Genomic DNA, 22416 nt, shown 5'->3' with positions numbered 1-22416 from the left:
AAGGAAATATTCAAGTGAGGAGATGAAGTTTAAAACATAAAATTAATAAGAAGGAAAATTCTAGTTTAAACAACAGTTATGTCTTGACTCTGCAGACACAGAACTCACCCACTCTTTATGTAAAGAATTGTCACCGAGCCTGGGAACTACGTCAGGTACTTTGTTGCCTACTGGAGAGTCAGAGAAGAATACAATACCATCATGGCCCCTAGAGTGAACCTATATCACTACTGACTGGAGAAAACAAACACTTTAGTGAACACAACACAATATTGATAATTTGTTAACATACAGAACAGAGAATGGACATTTGAAGTGGGGTTGAAGGGTGAATCTCAAGCATTCCGCTACGGGACCACCACCTCATCTTTCCACTTCACTGTCCCAAGGACTCTGATTTAAAAGTTCTTTGGCCTGACAATGCATTTGTCCTACTGTCTTTTCATCATGCCTCATACCCCACATGTCTTAACTTACCTCCTTATCTATGATAGATTGATAGATTGTATAGTTTTATCCTAATAATCACCCACTTCATACATCCTTAACTCCCTGGGACTTCTCTCATTTCTTGTCCTTTTTTTTTTTCAAAGCTCTTTGAAGTTTAGTGTGCACTTTACACTTAGAGCACATCTCAGTCTGGATGAGCCACATTTTTTCTGGTCAGTCTAGCTAAAGGTTTGTCAGTTTTGTTGATCTTTTCATGGAACCACATTTTGGTTTGATTGATTTTTTCTCACTTGTTATTTATATGATATCTTTTACTATTATACTAGAGGCCAGATGCACAAAATTCATGCAAGGGGCTCAGCCCTCACAGCTGCAGCCCTTGTAACCCTGGCTTTATCCAGAAGGTCGTCTGGCTGTCTAGTCTAATTAGCATATCATTATTATTATTATTATAGATATTTAATCTCCATAATATTTTATTCTATTTCTGCTTTAGTTTCCCTCTTTCTTCTACTTACTCCGTTTAGTTAGTTTGTTAGTTAGTTTGTTTGTTTGTTTGTTTGTTTGTTTTTAGTGTCTTCATATAAAAGAGGATTGTTTTTAAGGTCTTTGTTCTTTTTTAATATAGGCATTTATAACTATGAATTTCCCCCTAGGCACTGTTTTAACTGCATCATGCATATACTTTTAAAGTGTATGCATGAGAATTCTGATGAGCACACTTGGTGAAAACATGCCGTATCTCTTTGCTATTGTAAGATTTTTGTTTTGTTTTTCCCATTTCTCAAGATGGGTGCTGGCCTTTTGAGTAGGCAAAGCTTTTCTTATAAAGCAAAATGCCTTGGCTTTGGTTTGGTTGGGTTTGCAGAAAGACTCTGCAAATTTATTTTTTACACCGCCTAATCTAAAAAGCATGGGCACATTTGTTTTACTTGGTATTCTCTTTGAAGTGTAGATTCCTAGGTTTTGCGGACCCTTCTTAAAGGGCCCTCTTTGATTAGAAGTTTCCTTTTCTGTATTTCTAGTAAGGATATTCTTCACTGCCCTGACACAATGTTTATGTCCTTTAAGCAGAAGTCAGCTAACAGTGAAATCTTTCTGTGCTACCATAAGCCCTTTCTGTTGGTTTGTGTACTTTGTTATTTGCCTTGCTTCATCCATACTTTTGCAGCATTACCACCCACTCCACGTGACAAGTGACATCATCGCTATAATGAGAATTCCAAGCAGAACCACTGGATCGAAGCCCATCTGTGTGCCTGCTCCCACACTTGACAAAACAAATTCCAAATTCATTCAGCATGCCAGTGCCATTTAGTCACTGTGACATATTCCAAATTTTGGACTCTGCGCAAAAACCAATCTGTGCCCACAAAATTAATCATGGAACACATTTTATGACGTTTGACAACAACTTAAAAGGTTCTCATCTCTGGCAGGTGGCTCTGCCAATCTGCAAGTATATGCATGACAAATTCTGAACACTATATTGTGTGGCTGAAAATGTATGGTGTAGAATGCATACCGTGGAGAGAACCAGAGTGAGTCCAAACAATTCTCAAGTCTGTCTCAGGGACACAGAAGCCAGAACGCTCCCTTGTGAAGAAAGGATGATGGTCCCAGGTACACATAGAAAGCCAAAGAAAAGGCAACAGCTCGTGTGCCAGTAGATGCTGAGAACATTGGCACAATTGCCTGTGTTGGCAGGACCAAGAGTTTGAGGTGGCTAATTTAAGCGACAAGATCCTGGCAAACAGATTTATTTAGGGCAAGAGTGCGTCAGGGAGATGCCAGAAAAATACATCAATCTGTGCCTTTACTTGTACTCAGAATGATGATGAAACAACTGACATTAAGAAAGTAAACCTTACACTTTAATAGAATCTGCAACTTCTCCTAACCCAAAGTAAGGGGGAAGGGTTACTTTAGATATATGCTACTTGTGTTCTGCTCTGAGATCTGTGTTTAAGAAAACCTCCCAACAAAAGATGTTTTTGAAGAGATTTTCCCCATATTGTTGTGCTTAATTGATTAGACCAAGTGTTTTTAAATATGTTTAGTTTATTTTTAAATCAGGCTAACTCACATTTGACCATATCGTTCATGGCAAATGAAGGAAGCCATTCATCTAAAATTTTACTTTTCTGAGAAGTAGCTTATAGAAACTCTGTTGGGGAAAGAAATAAGCCTTCGGCTTTAATTATACTGATAGAAGCCTGAATAGGTCCCCTGGTTAAGAGTAATGTTTTACTCCGCAAAAAGACATAATTGTTTTAAATGTCAATTCTATAGTGGAGTGCATATTTGTATATGGTTTGACAGGCAAAAAAAAAAAAAATAGTGAAACATTTTACTGGGAGTGTCTTGCTTCCTCATACTATTTTCCATTTCCCTAGCTTCTCTAGAGAGCGCCTCTTTCCTCCAATTTACCCCACCCACTTTCTTTTTTTCTTAATTGATGACTCAATCCATTGTCTTTGCAATGGATTAAGAACACTTGCATACTTAGCCTACTGAGGAACTTTAATATTTTTATTTTTTCCTATATTGATTTTTAGAGAGAGAGAAAGAAAGGGAAAAGATTAGAGAAATAGAAATGTTGATAAGAGAGAAACATCATTGATCAGCTACCTCCTGTAAACTCCCTACTGGGGATTGAGCCCACAACCCAGGCATGTGTCCCAACCGAGAATCCAACTGGTGACCTCTCGGTTCCAGGTCTGCACTCAACCACTGAACCACACTGGCCCTGCTTTAATTTTTTTTATACAAAGACTAAACTTGCAGAGCTTAGCATCCAGAGGTTTATCGAGACTCAGTCTTCCTATTCTAATTTGATTGTTTCTCTTCTTCTCTGAAGTAGGAAGTAATATAAGGAAGCAACAGGTGAAGAGGAGCTCTTCCACAGGAAGAACTAATCAAGAAGAGTCTTGATTAGAAAGCCCGGTGATCCAATAACTTGACGGAGGCATAAAAGCTAAAGCAGCTCTGCCTCATTTATACGCACAATGCCCTCTTCTGAGAAACGAGCCAGCAATCAGTCTTTTCTCTAAAGTGAAGGAATTGTACTCTCTAGGTCTCTCCAATACTAATACTTGAGCATCTGTGAATTAGGGAGGGACACTTATTTTTTAAAAATATGTTTTTATTGATTTTTAGATAGAGAGGAAGGAAGAGGAATAGATAGAAATATCCATGAGAGAGGAATTGATCAGCTGCCCCCTGAAGACCCCCTATTGGCAATAGAGCCCGAAACCTGGGATGTGCCCTGAAGGGAATCCAACCAGTGACCTCTCGGTTCCTAGGTCAATGCTCAACCACGGAGCACACCAGCTAGGCTAGGGAGAGACATTTTAGGGGATCTCTCCTTACACAATAGCTGATTCTTTCATTTGTTTTATGCGTAAAATATAAATGGGTTGTTAGTTAATTGAATCATATTTTTATCAAAAGCTCCTAAAACAGTTTTTCTTCCTTACCTATGCTATAAATAAGCAATGATACTTAGCTGTTATGATTCCCAGTCCTTAGAATGTGGCTTTTTATTATTTTTATTATCTCTGAAAACTTTTAGGACCTTTTATTTATTCTGAAATTTCATCATGAGTGTGTATGTTAAGAAAATTTCAAAAACACAAAAATAATCATTCAAAAGGACAAAGTAAATAATCCACAACCCCAGTTCATGAGAATAGTTCCTGTTTTCACCAGGAAGAGAAGATTCAGAGGGCCCTTGGTTGTGGGACACAATTAGCCTTACACAAAATGCTGAACTGGCTCCACTTTCCAAAGCTTATAAATCAAGCCTCAAAAGAACAAAACTGTTTTGAAATGTAGATAGGAAACCTCAAAAATATTAGACTATAAAAATATGCAGCACCCCCAAAAGAGTCATTTCACAATGCCTGGCCATATATACAACAGTCATGGAAGAAGAAGGAAATTATGAGCCATAATGAAGAGAAAAATCAATCAATATATTTGATTTAGCACTGTTGCGCCAAAAATAGCACAGATGGTAGAATTAGTAGAGAAGAACATTAAAATTGTCATTATAATTGTGTTCTACATGTTCAAGAAACTACGGAAAAGATAGAGCATGTTAAGTAAGGACATAAAAATGTAGAATCGCACACATCCTTAAATAAAATTACTAGAGATTAAAAAAAAACCACAACATTGGAGATAAAATATGAACTGGATGGGTTTAAGAGAATATTGTATATTGAAAATAGGAAATAGAGAAAAGCTCTAAAAATCAGTGAACTGTAAGACAATGTCAGGCAGGGGAATATATATGTAAGTGGAGTCATCAAAAAAGTGGAGCTGCAAGATGGAGAAGAGAATGCATTTGAAAAAATAAGGGGAGCCCAGCTAGTGTGGCTCAGTGGTTGAGTGTTGACCTATGAACCAAGAGCGCATGTTTCAACTCTCAGTCAGAGACATGCCCAAGTTGTGGGCTTGATCCCGAGTGGGGGTGTGCAGAGGCAGCCAATCAATTTTTCTCTCTCATTATTGATGTTTCTATCTCTCTCTCCTCCCTTCCTCTCTGAAATAAACAAAAATATATATATTTTAAAAGAAATAAAGGAAATGTCTGCATTTGTCTATCTAGCTCTACATGTTCTACATGGTATTCTCAGTGCCTAGCAAGGCACCTGGTAGACATCAGACATTTGATAAACATTTCTTGAATACACTTGTGGCAGACAATGAATAAGAGGAAGGCGCATAAGTGCTATTTGCAGGGTATAAAGGCTATCAGGGACCAAAGAAGGAAAACAGTATGGAGAAAAGGAAGCTTAATAGAAGTGTTATGTCTTCATAGGGACCTGAAGGATGAACTCAAATTTGAAGATGTGTACAGTTTAGAGAACTGGAGGAGATGAAGAAGGACATTCCACATAAGAACAACTTAAATGAAGACTTGGAAGCAAAAATAAATATGGCTTTTGAATAATAGTCTCTTTTTTATCCATGAAGGAAACATTGCAAGTCTCCCAGTGGGTGCCTGAGACTGCATATAGTACCAAGCTTTAAATATACTATTTTTTTTTCATTACATACATACCTATGATAAAGTGTAATCTTAACTTAGACACAGTGAGAAATTAATAATCAATCAGACAAGTTTTTTTTATGTCTTCTACCCAATGAACATAATGCCTTTTCGATCGTACTAGCTCTGTGGCCGTAACTTTTGCAGGTTGAAATGGGACAGCAGAACTAGCACACATTCCTTTTTCCTTCTGCACAATTTTACAAATAAAAGATTTTTTTTTCTTACTACAGATCTTAGCAACCTCAGAATACAATTTTCTTTCCACATCAAATCAAGAACTTTCACCATTTCATTTACAGAAAGCACATTATGGCTTTCTTTGCCATATCCGAATTCCTAGCATCATTATTCTTGTTTTGGGCTATTATTAAGTAAACCAAGGGTGCTTTGAACACAAACGCTGTAACACCGGACAGTGGATCTGATAACGGAGAAGGCTACACATGACTAAGGGACGGGAGCATATACAGCATGGATATGCTGGACAAATGGATGATTCACTGCCCGAGTGGGATGGAGCAGGACTACTCGAGATTTCATGATGCTACTCAGAATAGCACACGATTTAAAACTTATGAATTATTTATTTCCGGAATTTTCCATTTAATATTTTTGGGCTGCCGTTGAATGCAAATAACTGAAACCATGGAAAGTGAGACTGCAGATAAGGGAGGTTATTTTACCACCTCCACTGGAATGGCGATAGCACTTGGGGGATACTAGAAATTAGTTTAGATGGATGTGTTAGGGTCAGACTATGAAGTCTTTAGAAACACAAAATGTAGAAACCCATTGAAAGTTTCTGAACAGAAACCTTTTATGATGAAATCAGAATCCAAGGAGTCTAGTGGTGACAGTCATGGTGGATTGGGAGAAAACACTACCACTGAATGGAACCAGTTGGCCAGGAGTTTGTTAAAAAATAATCCAGTCCTCAAGTGTTGAAAATTTATATGTGAGGGCACCTAACATATCAGCACAGACTAGGGCTTGAATAAATGTCCGTGGAATTTAAATACTGGGCAAATTAATATTTAATTTAAATTCAAGACCAAACATATTCTTGGTTCATGAAATTTTCACAAGTGGCCCTAAAAATCTGTAATGCATTAAAAATAATATTTACTTCACAGTATTTTATTTGCATAAGATTCTAGATCAACTCTTTAAAAAAAAAATGTTTTTATTGGCTTTTAGAGACAGAGAGAGGAAAGGAGAGAGAAAAATGGGTGTGAGAGTGAAACATCAGATATCTCCTGTACACTCCCTACTGGGGATCAAGCCGAGCTGCAGCCCAGGCATGTGCCCTGACCGGAATCCAACCGCAACCTTTTGACCAGGATGACGACCAACCCACAGCCACACCAGCCAGGGCTAGGTCAACTTTTTAAAATTACTTGCCCCCAAGGGCCTTCTTCCCTTGGTCATGCAGGTGTGTTTCACGATTTTTCTACTTTTCATCCTTACTCTCAAATAGATTTATAGTGAAGATTCCAGCCGTGGGTTGTTTTTTTTTTTTTTTTTTTTTTTTTTTTTTTTTTTTTTTTTTTTTTTTAATGATTTCAGAGAGGAAGGAGAGGGAGAGAGAGATAGAAACAACAATGATGAGAATCAGTGATTGGCTGCTTCCTACACGCCCCCTACTGGAGATCCAGCCCCGCAACCCAGGCACGTGCCCTTGACCTGAATGGAACCTGGGACCCTTCCGTCCGGGTGCTCTAACCACTGAGCGAACCCGGCCAGGGCTCGAGCCTTGGATTTTTTTAAATTAAAGCAATGCTTCACTTGTCCTATTTACCCTTCAGTGTCACGGTATCTCAGAGTTTCGTAAGAAAAAGGATCTTGGAGACAGAAGGCTGTCGCACAGAGGGGTCCCTGAGGCTGAAAGTGGGCAAGGGCAGCCCGGAAAAAGGCTTGCATCGGAGGCAGGGAACACGACCCGGGAAAAGGGTTCTTTCCAGCCTCAGGAGGGCGGTATCCGGGAACCTTTGAACCGCCGAAGGTGCGGCACAAGGCCGACCTCCTGCAGCCACGCTCAGGTGCCTCTCCACCCAGACGCCCGGGCGGCCCCGCCTCTCGCGATACTGGCCGGCCTCCGCCCTCCCGGCTCCGCTCGGCCCCGCCCCCGCCCGCCGCCCCTGTGTCGTCACTTCCGGCGGGTCTGCAGGCGGAGGGAGAAGATGGCGGCGCTGGGGGAACCTGTACGGCTGGAACGGGGTGAGTGCTGCGCGGGAGGCCCGCACCGAGGAGGGCGGAGGGGGGTGGAGGACTGCCGTGTCACCGCAGGGGAGGAGGAGGAGGAGGAGAGGCCCGGGCTCCAGGCCCGGAGCCAGGCTGCCCCTCCCGCTGGCGCCCGGCCCTAGGGTAGGCGTCTCCTGACCGGTACCACCGAGGCTGCACCGCGGAGCACCACCTGTCCGCCTCGCAGACACACTGCACACGGGACCCCCCGCCCCCTCCGGCTGGGCCCAGCGGACGCCGCATTCAGGGACGTGTTGGGACAGGCTGCACGCACAGCCCCCATTTATGGGTGCACACACCCAGGGTGCCACCCTCATCCTCGGGTCGCACACTTCCCCGCACACGGGACCCCCCCCACCCCTCTCTCCCTCCTCCGATTTGCGCGCAAGAACTCGGTCATTACTTTCACCGCAACTCCTCCTGTCTGTGTACAGTGCTGGAGTATTTCCTGGCCTCGGTGCCCCACCCAGGTACAGCGCAGATGCTTCAGAAACAACGCCGCCGATGTATCTGGTCTCGGAAAGGTTCCAGAACTAGGAGGAAGAGGGGTAGATTGTACAAGTATTTGAAAAAGTTCGTTCTTAGTCCTTCTTTACAAATTCTACACATGGCTGGTTCTTGCTATGTAGAGAGAAGACTGCGGAATCAGAGACCCAGATGCCAGTGAAGATACATGGTTATGTCTCTATCGGGGCCTGGTTAACAGACTTCCAACATTTTCACTCTTTCCTCCCCAAATCCTTTATTTCAGTCCATTGCAAGCAAGCTTTTGGCAGTCCCGCAGTAAAAGTCATTGGTTACGAGTCAAGATGCGTACAAACTAAACCGTTTGAATACTGGTAAAGTAGCAAACAGAGTTTAGGAAGAAGATTAAACATACCTTGCAAATATTGACATTTGCCTTTACAGTCTGAATATTAAGTAACTTCTGCTCTAAGAAAGGGATATGTTTTGTATAATTACTGTACTCAGAGAAACCTCTTTCCTGATGCATTCACACAAACAAATGTGCACTTAACATTGCTTATTCCTCTTGGTGTTCACTTCTGTAAACCTCTTTGCGAAGGACTCAGCCCACCAGGCCATTAATTAATGCATCATTTCTGACAGGGGAGTGGCTGCTCTGGGAGGACTTACTAAGTTAGGCCTGAGACTGTGACATTTTATCCCGAGCACAGTGGCACTGTGCTTTGTATATGGGAACAAGTCTGTTTGGTGTTACCTGAAGTAGGTGTTTTTCTTGAAAGCCGGTTGTAGGATGCTAACATGTTGGTAGTCTTTTTTTTTTTTTCCTCCAATATATTTGTATTGATTTCAGAGAGGAGGGGAGAGAGAAAGAGAGAGAAAAACATCAGTGATGAGAGAAAGTTATTGATCAGCTGCCTCCTGCACACCTCCCACTGGGGATCCAGCACACAACCCAGGTGTGTGCCCTTGACCGGAATTCAGTCCGGGACCCTTCAGTCCGCAGGCTGACGCTCTATTCACTGAGCCAAACCAGTCAGGGCTCTCTTGCATTTTTATGCAGCACGAAATGTGAAACTTAACCTCTGGCATTCCATTTTGCTCTTTTAGAGTTCTTTTCAGTTCCACAGTAGAACGCTCAGCACCTTAGTAGGATGAATAACTTGTTCGTGGTTGTCATTTAGCCAGATAAGAAAGTCAGTTCTGCATCACCTCTGATTCTTAGAATTCTGTTTAACAGACTCTATTATAAACATTCCCAACAGTCCTACAGTGTAAAATGAGTACGCATGATCAGGATCCCTGGATGTCTTCTAAATCATCAAAACATGAGTCAGGCCCTAACTGGTTTGGCTCAGTGGATAGAGCATCGGTATGCGGACTAAAGGTTCCCAGGTTCAATTCCCGTCAAGGGCATGTACCTTGGTTGCAGGCACATCCTCCGATGTGGGAGGTGTAAAGGAGGCAGTTGATTGATGTTTCTCTCTCATTCCCTAACTCTCTATCCCTCTCCCCTCTTTACTGTAAAAAAATCAGTAATATATATATTTTAAAAAATGAGTCAGTGGAACACATTTAAACATGTTAGGTACAGTGTAAGTTCAGGAAAGAGTATTTTACTTTTTCAAGTTTTTAATTGCATGTTGTAACTGTAAATTAAAATAATTAATGAACCAACAGTCCCCATTCACCAGCCATTCAAGAGATGAGATATCAGAATGAGGAAAATCTGTTTCCATTTTATTTGATCAACATCAGTTTAAGCTAAAATGGGAAGATTTACTTTTTTCTCCATTACATTCATTCCCAGTTTTCCAGCTGTGAACATAAACAAGGCAATAGTAATTCTATAAAGAAAAAGTTCTAGTCTTTCCACTTAACGGGGGGCAAGGAATAGTAGAGTAGTAGGTACTCTATCCCTGTGGGTTTACAAAAACAGTAAAGAGAAAGAAAATAAAAGTGAAGATAATCATTAACAGTGTTGTAAACATAACTCTGAATTTCATAAAATTTCTTAATTCATAGAATACTTTTCCTCACATTTCCCAGTGAGAATTGTCTAACATGCTTAATATCTCTATACTAGGGGTGTCGAACTCAATCAGAGAAGGGGCCAAAATCTAAAATCCAGCCTAAATCACAGGCCGAATGGTTTACTGAACAGTCATAAACTGACAATGTCATAAACTGACAGCGGAGTGCAGTGATGACAGCGCGGTGCGGGCCACATTGCAAGGCCTGGCGGGCTGGATTTGGCCCACGGGCCTTGTGTTTGACACATGTGCTCTATACTATATAAAAGTCAAGCAACCAGAATGCTGGAATTACCCGTCACTGTGATGCATACTGCAGCTGACTAAAGGCCCCGATTAGGGGCGGCCCCTCCCCCGGCCAACCCTGTCCCTGATCGGCCTTAACCATCCTCCACCCCCTCCCCCCCCAATCAGGGGCAGGGCCAGTGGCCAACCTCCTGTGGCCTCTCCCCATGGCTGGCCCAGCCCCAATCAGCACCACCTGACCCTGATCAGGGGTGGGGCCGGTCAGCTGACCTGTGTCCCCTCCCCCCAGCCCAGCCCCATCTGCCCCCATTGGGGCGGGCTGGTTGGACCCCACCCGTGCATGAATTTGTGCATTGGTCCTCTAGTACAGTGGTGCCTCGCATAAAGAACGCCTCGCACAGCGAACACTGCACACAACGAACTCCATTTCATGATTCATACAACGAACTTCGTTTCACACAACGAAGTCGCCCGAGCTTCCACAACCGCTTTGCCCGAGCTTCCACGACTGCTTCGCCCGAGCTTCCACGATCGCTGCCGATGTATTGCATCCTTCCGCGCAGGCACTGCAGGCAGTCGTTAGTCACTGCGCTTAACGTAAGCACGTATCGCGGCAATCGTTCTTCATTACGAATTAAATCACGCACGTATCACGGCATCGTCCTTTTAAGTTAAACTCAATATTTTTTTTATATCATGATGTATCTAAATAAAAATAATAACAAAAAATTTATCTTTTTTTATGTCATCTTAGCATATTTTATGCTACAGAACGAATTATTTTTTTTAACATGTATTGTTATGGGAAAACGCGTTTCACATAACGAACTTTTCGCATAACAAACTTGCTCCTGGAACGAATTAAGTTCGTTGTGTGAGGCACCACTGTATTTGTATAAATGTGTACCATCCCTCAATATTTCTAATTAATTGGTGCCAAACGTAACATGATATTTATGCTTGCTCTTATGACAGACCCTTTTTTATGAATTTTTTTATTTATTCATTGAGTAATTTTTATAAGGAAGGTACTCTTGTTTCTCTTTTTCAGTAGAGAAAATGAGACACAGGGAAGTAAAGTAACTAGCCCAAGATTACCCAGCTAGTATTGAAACCAGGTTGACAGAAATAATTGTTTTTATTTTTCTATTTTGTAAACATGTATTTGATCATCTCAGTTAAAACACTGTTTTGATTCTAAGTTGAAAACAGACCATTTGTACCATTGTTATAAATATGTTTGCCACTACCTGCATCTGCAATGGAATAGTTCCTATCTACATAGATATTCTGTTTTCCTTTGGAAAATTAACAGTGATTTTACTGACACAGAGTGTTTTGTTCTGTTCAATGCTTTGATTATTAATACTAACGATAGGTAAATTTTTATTGTCTACATAGTTACTGATATACTGTCAGCTTTTCTGAATCATAAACAGTCTTTGTCTATCATGTTTTTTGCCTCAATTCTTTCTGTGACATCTAGTATTTCACGTTCAGTTTTCCTTTCACTCAAAGATGTTTTTCCATGTATATGTATAACAGCAGTACATGTATAACAGCAGTATTTCTTTTTAATCTACTGTAAAATTCAGCATTATTCTCAGATTTTACATTCCCATCCTCAGGTATATACATATCTTCCCCCCCCCCCCCCCCCAAACACACACACAAGTTCACCTTTTTTTTTTTTTTTAATGTTTTCCTATTTTTTTAAAAATATATATTTTATTGATTTTTTACAGAGAGGAAGGGAGAGAGTTAGAGAGCTAGAAACATCGGCCAACTGCCTCTTGCACGCCCCCTACTGGGAATGTGCCCGCAACCAACGTACATGCCCCTGACCGGAATTGAACCCGGGACCTTTCAGTCCGCAGACCAACGCTCTACCACTGAGCCAAACCAGTTTCAGCGTTTTTCCTATTCTGTTCATCCTTGAGGAACAAATCCTAACTGCTACTCAATTACATATTAGAGAATCTTCAGAGAAAATTATCTATGAGTGTGTATTTGTTTAACTCTAGATATCTGTAGAGCAATTGAATTGTTGGAAAAACTACAAAGGAGTGGGGAGGTACCACCACAGAAACTTCAGGCTTTACAAAGAGTCCTGCAAAGTGAATTCTGCAATGCTGTAAGAGAGGTGAGTACATGGGATTAAACCTTACTAAAAACTTGAGTAAATTAGATAAGATAATACTCTGAAATTTGAGTTCAGAATTTCTTAAACAAACTTTAGAAAAACATTAGAACCTGTTAGACAAACATTTCACAAAGATGCATAGTTTAACGTAAAATTTTAGCACATTCATTAACTTCGTACAACTTAAGCATGGTGTTTTCTGAGATTTAAAATCACGAACTTTGTGTTTTGTAGGTATATGAACATGTCTATGAGACTGTGGACATCAGCAGCAGTCCTGAAGTGAGAGCTAATGCTACTGCAAAGGTAAAGTTTTTCATTTGCTAAAAGTGAGAAAATTCTTTTAAAATTTGAGGTTTTAATATACAATTATTAGATTCATAATAGGCTTATTTTGAAAACTAACAACATCTTTTAACCTATACTGGACCATCTCAAGTACTAAGAAATAGGATCTTTTTTTATTGTCTTTACAAAAGATAATCTATCATGCAGATTAGATAATACATTAAAAATGCAGTTGCAGCCGAAACCGGTTTGGCTCAGTGGTAGAGCGTCCGTCTGCAGACTGAAAGGTCCCGGGTTCGATTTCGGTCAAGGGCATGTACATTGGTTGCGGGCACATCCCCGGTAGGGGGTGTGCAAGAGGCAGCAGGTCGATGTTTCTCTCTCATCAACGTTTCTAGCTCTTTATCTCTCTCCCTTCCTCCTCTCTGTGAAATATCAATAAAATATGTTTTTTTAAATGCAGTTGCATACAAATAATAATACACATATCATAAAATATATAGCAGTATACAGTATGCATATTTTATTGTATCATTGATTGTATATATTTTCATTAAAGGTTTGATGTATGAATTATCCTCATTTTATTGGTGAGAAAGCATCAGATTGTTACCTGCCTCAGACCACACAAAAAGTAAATGGTAGACTTTGGAGGGATGCTCCCCTGGTTTCTCTTTGCTTTCTTTACCTTCACTCTGCAAAGATGTGATAATGTCACTAGTAGATTATCTCTTCAGAGCTATAGAGGTGGCAGGCTTCCTGTGCTTTCTCATGTGGGAATTTCCTCAGTAATTCTTACATGATCTCAATGTCCATATCTAGTTAGAATAACTTAATGTCAGCAGTAAGTGATTTATATTAGAATTAGTTATTAGCAGGTAATTTTTTATTGAGAGTTACTGGTTTGCATAAGGAAATACTGGATCCTCTGTTGAATACAAACACTTAAACATGGGGGTGTAGTTTGACAGAGTAGAAATAAAACACAGAAACTTGGCTTTTTTTAAAAAATATATATATATTTTTATTGATTTTAGAGAGGAAGGAGGGGAGAGAGAAATAGAAAAATTAATGATGAGAAAGAATCATTGATTGGCTGCCTCCTGCACGCCCCCAGTGGGGACCGAGCCCGCAAACCAGGCATGTGCCCCTGACCAGAATTGAACCTGGGGCCCTTCAGTCCCTAGGCCGACACTCTATCACCTGAGCTAAACCAAGGAGGGCTAGAAACTTGGCTTTTATTCCTGAGTTATGTGATTTTCACAGCTTACTGAATATCTGAGCCTTAAATCTAGTAGTAACTAGATAGTTAACTAAAGCAACAAGAAAGTCCATGTTTATATGTACTCTTTTTCTCGATATTGAGTTATTTCTTATGAGTTATTTAGTGTAAATAACAAATGGTACAGCAGCCAGAAGGACTGCATGTAAGAACACCCACCTCCTTACAGGCTATGTAGATAGGCTGTGTCCTATACAAAGGCCCGTGAAGCAACTGGGTTCTCCAGCCCCAAAGCTCAGACTGCTGGCACACGCGGGAGGAGGCTCTCCTCTTTAATGGCAGTGTTCATTTGCCTACAAGCCTGCCTGCCAACTACTGCACAGTATTTCTGGGACCTGGATCCACTGATCTGAACACCTACACAGTCCCAGCTATCTCCTCTAAAACACCATTCTCCTAAGCTCGCCTTCTCAGAACTGCCAATGAATTTGTGGGTATTCAAACATCAAATGTATGCACCTCAAAAATAGGTAAAAGATGTAAGAGCTGAAATAAACAAAGGTGATATATTTAAACGTAAAGTTTTCTTTCAGGCTACTGTTGCTGCATTTGCTGCCAGCGAAGGACATTCTCATCCTCGAGTTGTTGAGCTTCCAAAAACAGAAGAGGGCCTTGGGTTCAATATTATGGGAGGCAAAGAACAAAACTCTCCAATCTATATATCTCGAATAATTCCAGGAGGAATTGCCGATAGACATGGGGGCCTCAAGCGAGGAGATCAACTTCTCTCTGTTAATGGAGTGGTAAGGATGTTTTACTTCTATTTGTAGTAATGTGTTGTGACCACTTGGGGGAGTACATGAGTTATAGAAACAGAAGATATAAGGGGGCAAAGCTTTGCAGTTTAGAAATCCCTTAAAGGAATCCCAGGCAGTACTGTTTAGTACAGTGATACAGTTCAAAGGCTTTATGTGTGTTTAGCTTTTTTCCAGTGAAAACTAGCAATGTTTAGTGTGATTTTTATGAAGCAATTAAGCTGTTTAGTAGTAAAAGCAGTATGTTAAATTAGAAGTCTACCCCTCATTTTAGTCTTATAGAACGGTGGAATAATAGAGCATGTAAACTTATGTCCTGTTATTTAGATCTTAGAAACCAGTTCTTGGACTACAAATATTTAATATATTTAGCAGAGGATTTCACACTGATTAAAATGGTAAAGATAGGTTATTTCATAGGTTTATAGTATTGAAATGATATAACATTAAAACTTTTTTACTTGCATGTATTTGAAGCATTTTTGCATTTTGAATGAATTGCAAAACCTATATATTAATTGTGTGTGTGTATTTTTTTCTAGAGCGTGGAAGGAGAACATCACGAAAAAGCTGTAGAACTGCTGAAAGCAGCTCAAGGAAAGGTTAAATTAGTAGTGCGATATACACCTAAGGTCTTAGAAGAAATGGAGTCACGTTTTGAAAAAATGAGATCAGCCAAACGCAGGCAGCAGACCTAATGCAGTTCAGAACTTTATATTCCATTTGCTTTTAGCTAGAGAAGTTTTACTTGTGACCTACTGATGGCCGCAATGCCAACGATTATAAAGAAAAACAAACTTACCGTGAAATGCTCCTTGCCATTTTATAAATGCCTATTTTAAAATCATTTGTGGTTCCAGAGATGCATACACTTTTTTCTGACAAGAAAAAGTAAAAGGTGATGAGGGCAATTTTGTCCTCTTTTTACAGGCCTTTTTCAAATGCAGATTTTGTCATAAAGTTGTTATAGATTTTTAATAATGCTTTTTAAATATTAAGATGTACTTTTACATTCTTAATCTTTTTTTAGGAAAAAAGGTTCTTCATTTGGCTGCTTATCCTATATAATAAAAGCCTAATATGTTAAGTGTATGGTTGTCCGGTCATCCGTTCAACCAATCAAAGAATAATGTGCTAATATGCTAAGGCCGCTCAACCATTCACTATGACATGCACTGACCACCAGGGGGCAGACAGTCGACCAGTTGCTATGACCATAAGGGGCAGATGCTCTGACCAGTAGGTTAGCTTGCTGCTGGGGTCTGGATGATCAGGACTGAGCAAGAAGGGCCAGACATGCCCTGGAGCCCACCCACAGTCCCTCCCTGACTCCAATCATGCACCCATGGGGTCCCTTGGCCTGGCCTGCACCCTCTCGCAACCCGGGACCCATTTGGGGATGTTGGAGGGCCAGTTTTGGTGCCACCATAAAAGGGTAATATGCAAATTGACTGAACAGCAGAACAACTGGTTGCTATGATGCACAGAGCACCAGGGGCAGACACTCAATGCAGGAGCTGCCCCCTAGTGGTCAGTGCGCTTACAGGGGAACACTGCTCAGCCAGGAGCCCTGAGCCGCGTCCACAGCTGGCGAGCTCAGTGGCGGTGGCGGGAGCCTCTCCTGCCTCTGCAGTAGTGCTAAAGATGTCCAACTGCCAGCTTAGGTCTGCTCCCTGCAGGGAGCAGAACTAAGCCATCAGTCAGACATCCCCTGAGAGCTCCTGGACAGAGAGGGTGCAAGTCGGGCTGAGGGACCCCCCCAAAAAAAGTAATAGTTCTCAAATTCTGTATTTGCTTACTTTTTTTCTTAACCTGTAAAACTTCTTTATAGTTTTCAAAAAAAAAAAAAAAATACATGACAGTTTCAGTTACAGCAGTTTATTACACTATCAATGTTAGCATTGCTGCTGCATTTTGTACTTTGAACACACATATATAATCATTGGTAAGTCATAGCACAGTGGAAGTTTTTTACTTTTATTATTTAAACATAATGTATAGTGAATACTCATTTGTACTGATTTATAAAAGTAAGTTTTTAAACACTGAAACAATCAATTGCTAAAATATGTATTCTTTCATAGTGTTTGAGCAGCAAGGCAAGAGGATGTAATTTGTGTGTTAGCATTACTGATTAGGTCTATTTATATTCAACAGTATGTCAAATTACAAATGCAAAAACAGGTTCAGGTTTCATCTTTTGCAAATTTTTTTAATGCTATTCATTTCTATTTAAATATATTTTTTTATATTTTGGTCCTTTCATTCCTAGAGATGAGCCATTTAGTTTGTGGTGGGAAATAGCAGAAGCAAAGATGAAAAAGTAATACTTTCATCTCATTAGTCTCAAGAGTTAGCACACTTTACCAGTTCCATTTAAACTAAAGCATGGACTTTTAATAGGTTGATTATTGGAGGATATATGTAATAAGATGTATAGAAATTATGAATAAGAATCTGCAGATTGTCGAGACGAGTAGGAACTTATATTACAGTGGTTTGATTTAGAGATGGGGTCTTTGTTTATGATTCAAATATGATAGGAATTGTGAGAGATGCTTTCAGTTGTCCACTGGATGTCACTATTTTACTGAAAGGCAGCTATTGGTAAAGGACTGTGATTGAACTCTTTAAAAGCTGGAATTAAAGAATTGAGGGTCATTTTCAGTGAATAACTTAGGAACATTTTTAAGTGAAAGATATTAAAAGATAGTGGTTTGAAATATATAAGGAATTTAGACCCTGTATAAGAAGTGGGCATTTTGAAACATTCCTTCAAGAAGACTATAAATGTATACTTTTTCTTGCATGTTTGTGAGCATTGTGAGTCTTAAAAGATTATTCCAGTTTTCAGTGGGTTTTTCAGAATAAAAGTCAATTGGCATTGTTATTTATCATTAGGTATTGAACACTGGATTGCATGGTTGGATGTGTCTTTAGTCCACTACAAAATGTGCTTGTTATTAATAGGAATGTTGTTAAATTGTATATTTTCAAAATTAATTAATGTTTTTAAAATGTTGAGACCAAAGTAGTGTAGAATAATTATGGGCTTAATTTAATTGTAAAATTATTAGAGGTATTTCTTGTAGAGTTTTATATATTAAAGAGAGGTATTGGTGCATATAAAACTAATGTTGTTATGCTCGTGTTCTTGCATTACAAAGTAAACCCTAAAGAAACCTTATTTTAGTATAGCTACAGCTGCAGTAGCTTTTAAGGGCGTGTCAACATTTCATTATAAATTATAGCTTCCTGGTTCAGTATCTCAGCTGTTTCAGAACTTGCAGCCAAGTTAAATCTTTTTTGGTGTTGAAACTTAATAAGTTGAGTAAGCTATTTTCTTTTTCTTCTACAGTAATCCACAATCTGTTCTTTGTGTGGGTTGGCGCTTATTTATAATTCTTAAAATAAAGATAGCTTAAAGGAGCCAAATACACTAGTTTTGCTTGCTACTGTTAAGCATGAGTAGCAGTAGTTTGTTTTTGTTAAAAGTTTTCATAGTGTATCCCAGAATTTTAAATTCTGACCATAGAAAATTTAATCATTCAGTGGCAAAGATGTACAGTAAGTAGTAGTTTGCTATTGTGAGGAAATGAAGGAATTTTTCATTTTATAAATCAATGTATAATTCATGAACATAACCAGGCACATAGTAAGTATATAATAGATGTTTGATTTGTGAAATATAAATATAATTATCCCCTCTCCCCAGTTCCTTTTTTTTTTTTTTTTTTTTTTCCGCAGGGGGAAGGGGAGAGGTATTTCAAAATGGGTTGATTCTGAACCTTAGCTGCACATTAGAACATCCTGCAGACACCAACTAAATCAGAATCTCTGGGCGTGGGACCAGATTCTTGTTTTTTTAAAGCTTTTCCTGTGGTTCTGAAAGACACATACGGCTGAGAATCACTAATTTTCCCCTTTATAAAATGCTGTAAATACACTGGACTATGTTTGAAAGTATCAGAATAGAACAATTTATAGCTACTATTAAGTAGCAGATACAATGATTGGTAATATTAATTTCTGTAGGAATAAAAGGTACTTGGCATTCTTTATTTCGGAAATAATTATAGTCTTTTTTTAAAAAAAAAAGTAATAAAATTTGCAAGTAATTTAAACAAACTTTTAACGTCTGCCATCTTTTTGCTCTCTTTGCCTTTTTAAATTTTACAAAATAAATGTTTATCATTTGGAAAAGCATGTTTAAAAATTGCAGATGAGATATAAAGTCATTGATAATTATGTGTTGTCTTAACATGGGATGCTTTATCTGTTAGCAATATACTAGATTATAGTGGCCTAATTCTTTGGGGTTTGATAATTGAAATGTGTTTTTTTTTTTTAATTGTCTTATAAATTTTTGGAAATTATTTTGTTCAGATGCTTAACATAGTTTGGCTCAAGTACTTTGTTTACAATTTAAATGGATATTATAGCATTTAATGGAAGAAATGGTTATGGTTTATTTGAGAAGAATGTCAGCATGACGGTGTAGACTTAAAAGAATACATGTGAATATTTTATAATGTGGAATGGTCATTGAAATATTAAGAACTCAAGTAATTGTATTTCCTGAATAAATGTATGTTTATGAATTTTCTAACTTTATTTTGTTGTCTCTTCTGGTAGCAACATTTCCAAACTTTTACTTATAGTGTTTTTTTCAAAGATCATTGTATTTGTGATAGTTAAATAGAGAAAAACACAAAACAAATTGCTTGCTCATTAATTTTCAGGAACTTCCAAACTGATATGTATCTGGACATAGTTTTAAAAAAATATTAGCAAGCAGCCTAGCTGATGTGGCTCAGTGTTTGAACTTTAATCCAGGAACCAAGAGGTCACCAGTTAGATCCCAGGTCAGGGCACTTGCCCAGGTTGTGGGCTCAGTCCCCAATAGAGGGCGTGTAGGAGACAGCCAATCTATGATATGAGACTTTATAGTTTTAGGTAAAGAAATAGAATATTCAAAATGGATTTAAGACTTTTCAATACATGACTTCATTTACCAATTCTGATTCTAAGCCTTATTAAAATAAATTTGTATTATGTTCTTTGGATTAAAAAGTTGATATAACTGTACAATAGATATGTTTCTGAAAGTTATGTGTAAAATAACTTCTAAATGAGGTAAAAGTAAAATCTATGTGGGTTACTGGAATGAAACTTCAAACGCTTCCATTTTCCTTGGTCTTTCATAAAACATAACTACATAAAAGTGACCTTGTGTTAAAAAAGGAGAAATGGCAGGTGACAGAGAACACAGAATCTGGAACCTGACTGCCCTGGATTAAATCCCAGGTTCACTGTTACTGTGTTAACTGCACAAGTTACTTAACTTCCCTGATCCTCAGTTCCCTCAACTGTCCTGTGTAATAATGCCTGTAAGTGTCATTACCTGAAAAGCCCTTAGAAAGGTGCGTGGCATAGGAAGTGCTCTTTGTGTTTGCTATTATTTTCATGTGAAGTTGCATCAGGATCTTAACTAAAGGAGGACATTGTGGCCTGTAATTAAAATTCGCAAGTTGTTATTTCTTATGCTGAGAAAAAGAAAACAAGATAACCTTGACAACTTTAAAAGGAGTAAGATTCATGAGATATTTTAAGATTACTGTCAACTCTGATCAGACTCCTGGAATTCTAAAATAAGTGAGGTTCAGGGTGGGAGGAGAATTGAAATCATATGTAGAATGAAAAATAAGAATGTCTCTTTACACCCTAACCAGTTTGGCTCAGTGGATAGAGTGTCGCCTATGGACTAAGAGTCCCAAGGTTTGATTCCAGTCAAGGGCACATGCCTGCGTTGTAGGCTCTGTCCCCCCCAGTGGGGGATGTGCAGGAGGCAGCCAATCAATGATTCTCTCTTATCATTGATGTTTCTAGCTCTCTCCCTGAAATCAATAAAAATAAATAATTTTTTTAAAAGAATGTCTCATTAAGGAACCTGAATCAGAAAGGCAATTGTTAGGGGGGCTGTGACCCAGCTCTAGAGACAGTGGGTTGTTGGAATGGATGTCTGACAATACAAGGTGTGATTCACTTTTCATGAATTTTTTTATGTATATTTTTTATTTCTGACAGTGTGTGCTTAATTTCTGACTGGTCCTTTTTCACTTTTGGGGGCATTCTCATTAAGATCCTTGAAGGTCTCTCTAAGTTCCTCGGAGGTCTCACTAAGTTTCTCGGCGGTTTCTAGAAGATTCTTGAGTAACCTTATAACTGGTTTTGAACTCTATATCCAGTAGTTTGCTTTCCTCCATTTTTTTTTCATTCGTGACATGTTTCTTTGTCTTCGCATTTTGGCTGCTTCCCTGTGTTGATGGAATGGCTTTGTGTGGTAGGTGACCTATAGGGCCCTGTGGTTCAGCCTCCCCATTCACCTGAGGTGGACACGCTTGGTGCACTCCTTTGTGGGCTGGGTACACAGTCTTGTTGTAGTTAATCCTTGATTGCTATTGGTACACTGGGAGGAATTGACCTCCAGGTCAATTGGTTGTGAGGGTCAGTGTGTCTATAATGGAAGAACTGCTCTCTTGGAGACACCCTTATGGGACAGGACTTGCTTCAGTGGGGCTTTGGTGCTCACTGAGTCTGCCTCTTGTGTATGTGAGGAGTTGAAATCTGGTGTTGTTTCATACTGATCACTAGGTACACTGGCTCCTGAATCTCCAAGGACGATCAAGTCAGCTGCTGTCAGAGGCCACCCAACAGGCACTACAGCGAGATCTGCAGATTTCTCCTCTTTGTTTGGGGTTTGGAAGTTTTGGAGCTCTCTGCGCAGCTGCAGTTTGTTAGGTTAAGCTGTGAAAGGGCAGTCCGTTCATATGCAAAAGCCGCTGCACAGTTTAGATGGACTTGTAAATTGGGGCGGGGGTCTCAGGGACTCATCAGGGTGTAACAAACAGCAATGGCTGCCAGTCAGCCATCCCTGCATCTCACACCCCAGCACAATAAACAATGATTCCTGCAAGCACCTCTGCAAGAAAGCCACTTTCACTTTCCGACCCGATGCCAGACAGTCCAGTGTCTCCCTGTAGGAGTCTGGGTCCCCAGAGTCTCACAGGAAACTGGAATTCAGAACAGTCGGGAGCTTGTATCTCCCTTTCAATTGAAAAAAGCAGTGCACCAGTCACCAGCCCGATTCTCACGCCTTCCTACCTCTGCTTTTCTGAGCCTCTGCACGTCCTACCCAGTCTCAATGAGCTTTTTTCTTTCTTCTAGTTGTAGAACTTCTACACAGCCAGCTTTCTCATGCTTCTGGGTGATAGTTGTTTTGTCTTTTAGTTGTAGTTTTGGTGTGGTTGTGAGAGGCAGCACCTACAGGTGTATACCTTATGCTGCCATCTTGGTTTTTCCCCCCATCATGAACTTTTTAAAAGGCATAAAATGTGCCAAGCAACAAGGGGTACAACAAAAAGCATTTATTAACCCCCAGTTTCTTCAAA

The 22416-nt window shown here is 39.6% G+C and overlaps 1 protein-coding gene and 1 long non-coding RNA gene across 3 annotated transcripts; both read left to right on the top strand.

Moving 5' to 3' along the window:
* Window positions 1-7662: 7662 nt before the first annotated feature.
* LIN7C (lin-7 homolog C, crumbs cell polarity complex component) lies at window positions 7663-19579 on the top strand. Of its 2 annotated transcripts, XR_014795874.1 has the most exons (6): window positions 7663-7729; window positions 12522-12640; window positions 12875-12946; window positions 14744-14953; window positions 15508-16570; window positions 16649-19579. XR_014795874.1 is itself a non-coding variant. In XM_084893620.1 (5 exons), exons 1-5 carry the CDS (start codon window positions 7693-7695, stop codon window positions 15661-15663), a joined length of 594 nt encoding a protein of 197 aa, XP_084749746.1. In that variant the 5' UTR covers window positions 7663-7692; the 3' UTR covers window positions 15664-19579. The 2 variants fall into 2 exon arrangements, 1 of the variants encoding a protein (XP_084749746.1); XM_084893620.1 differs by having other exon boundaries at window positions 15508-19579.
* Window positions 7738-12507, top strand: LOC311627273. Its single transcript, XR_014795875.1, has 3 exons — window positions 7738-10308; window positions 10521-10853; window positions 11377-12507. It is a non-coding gene; the product is annotated as an uncharacterized lncRNA (long non-coding RNA).
* Window positions 19580-22416: the final 2837 nt, after the last annotated feature.

Source organism: Pipistrellus hanaki, assembly GCF_964339955.1.
Source record: "Pipistrellus hanaki genome assembly, chromosome: 9".
In the NCBI taxonomy this organism is placed as follows: Eukaryota; Metazoa; Chordata; class Mammalia; order Chiroptera; family Vespertilionidae; genus Pipistrellus; species Pipistrellus hanaki.
This window is presented reverse-complemented; position numbering and strand designations above follow the sequence as displayed.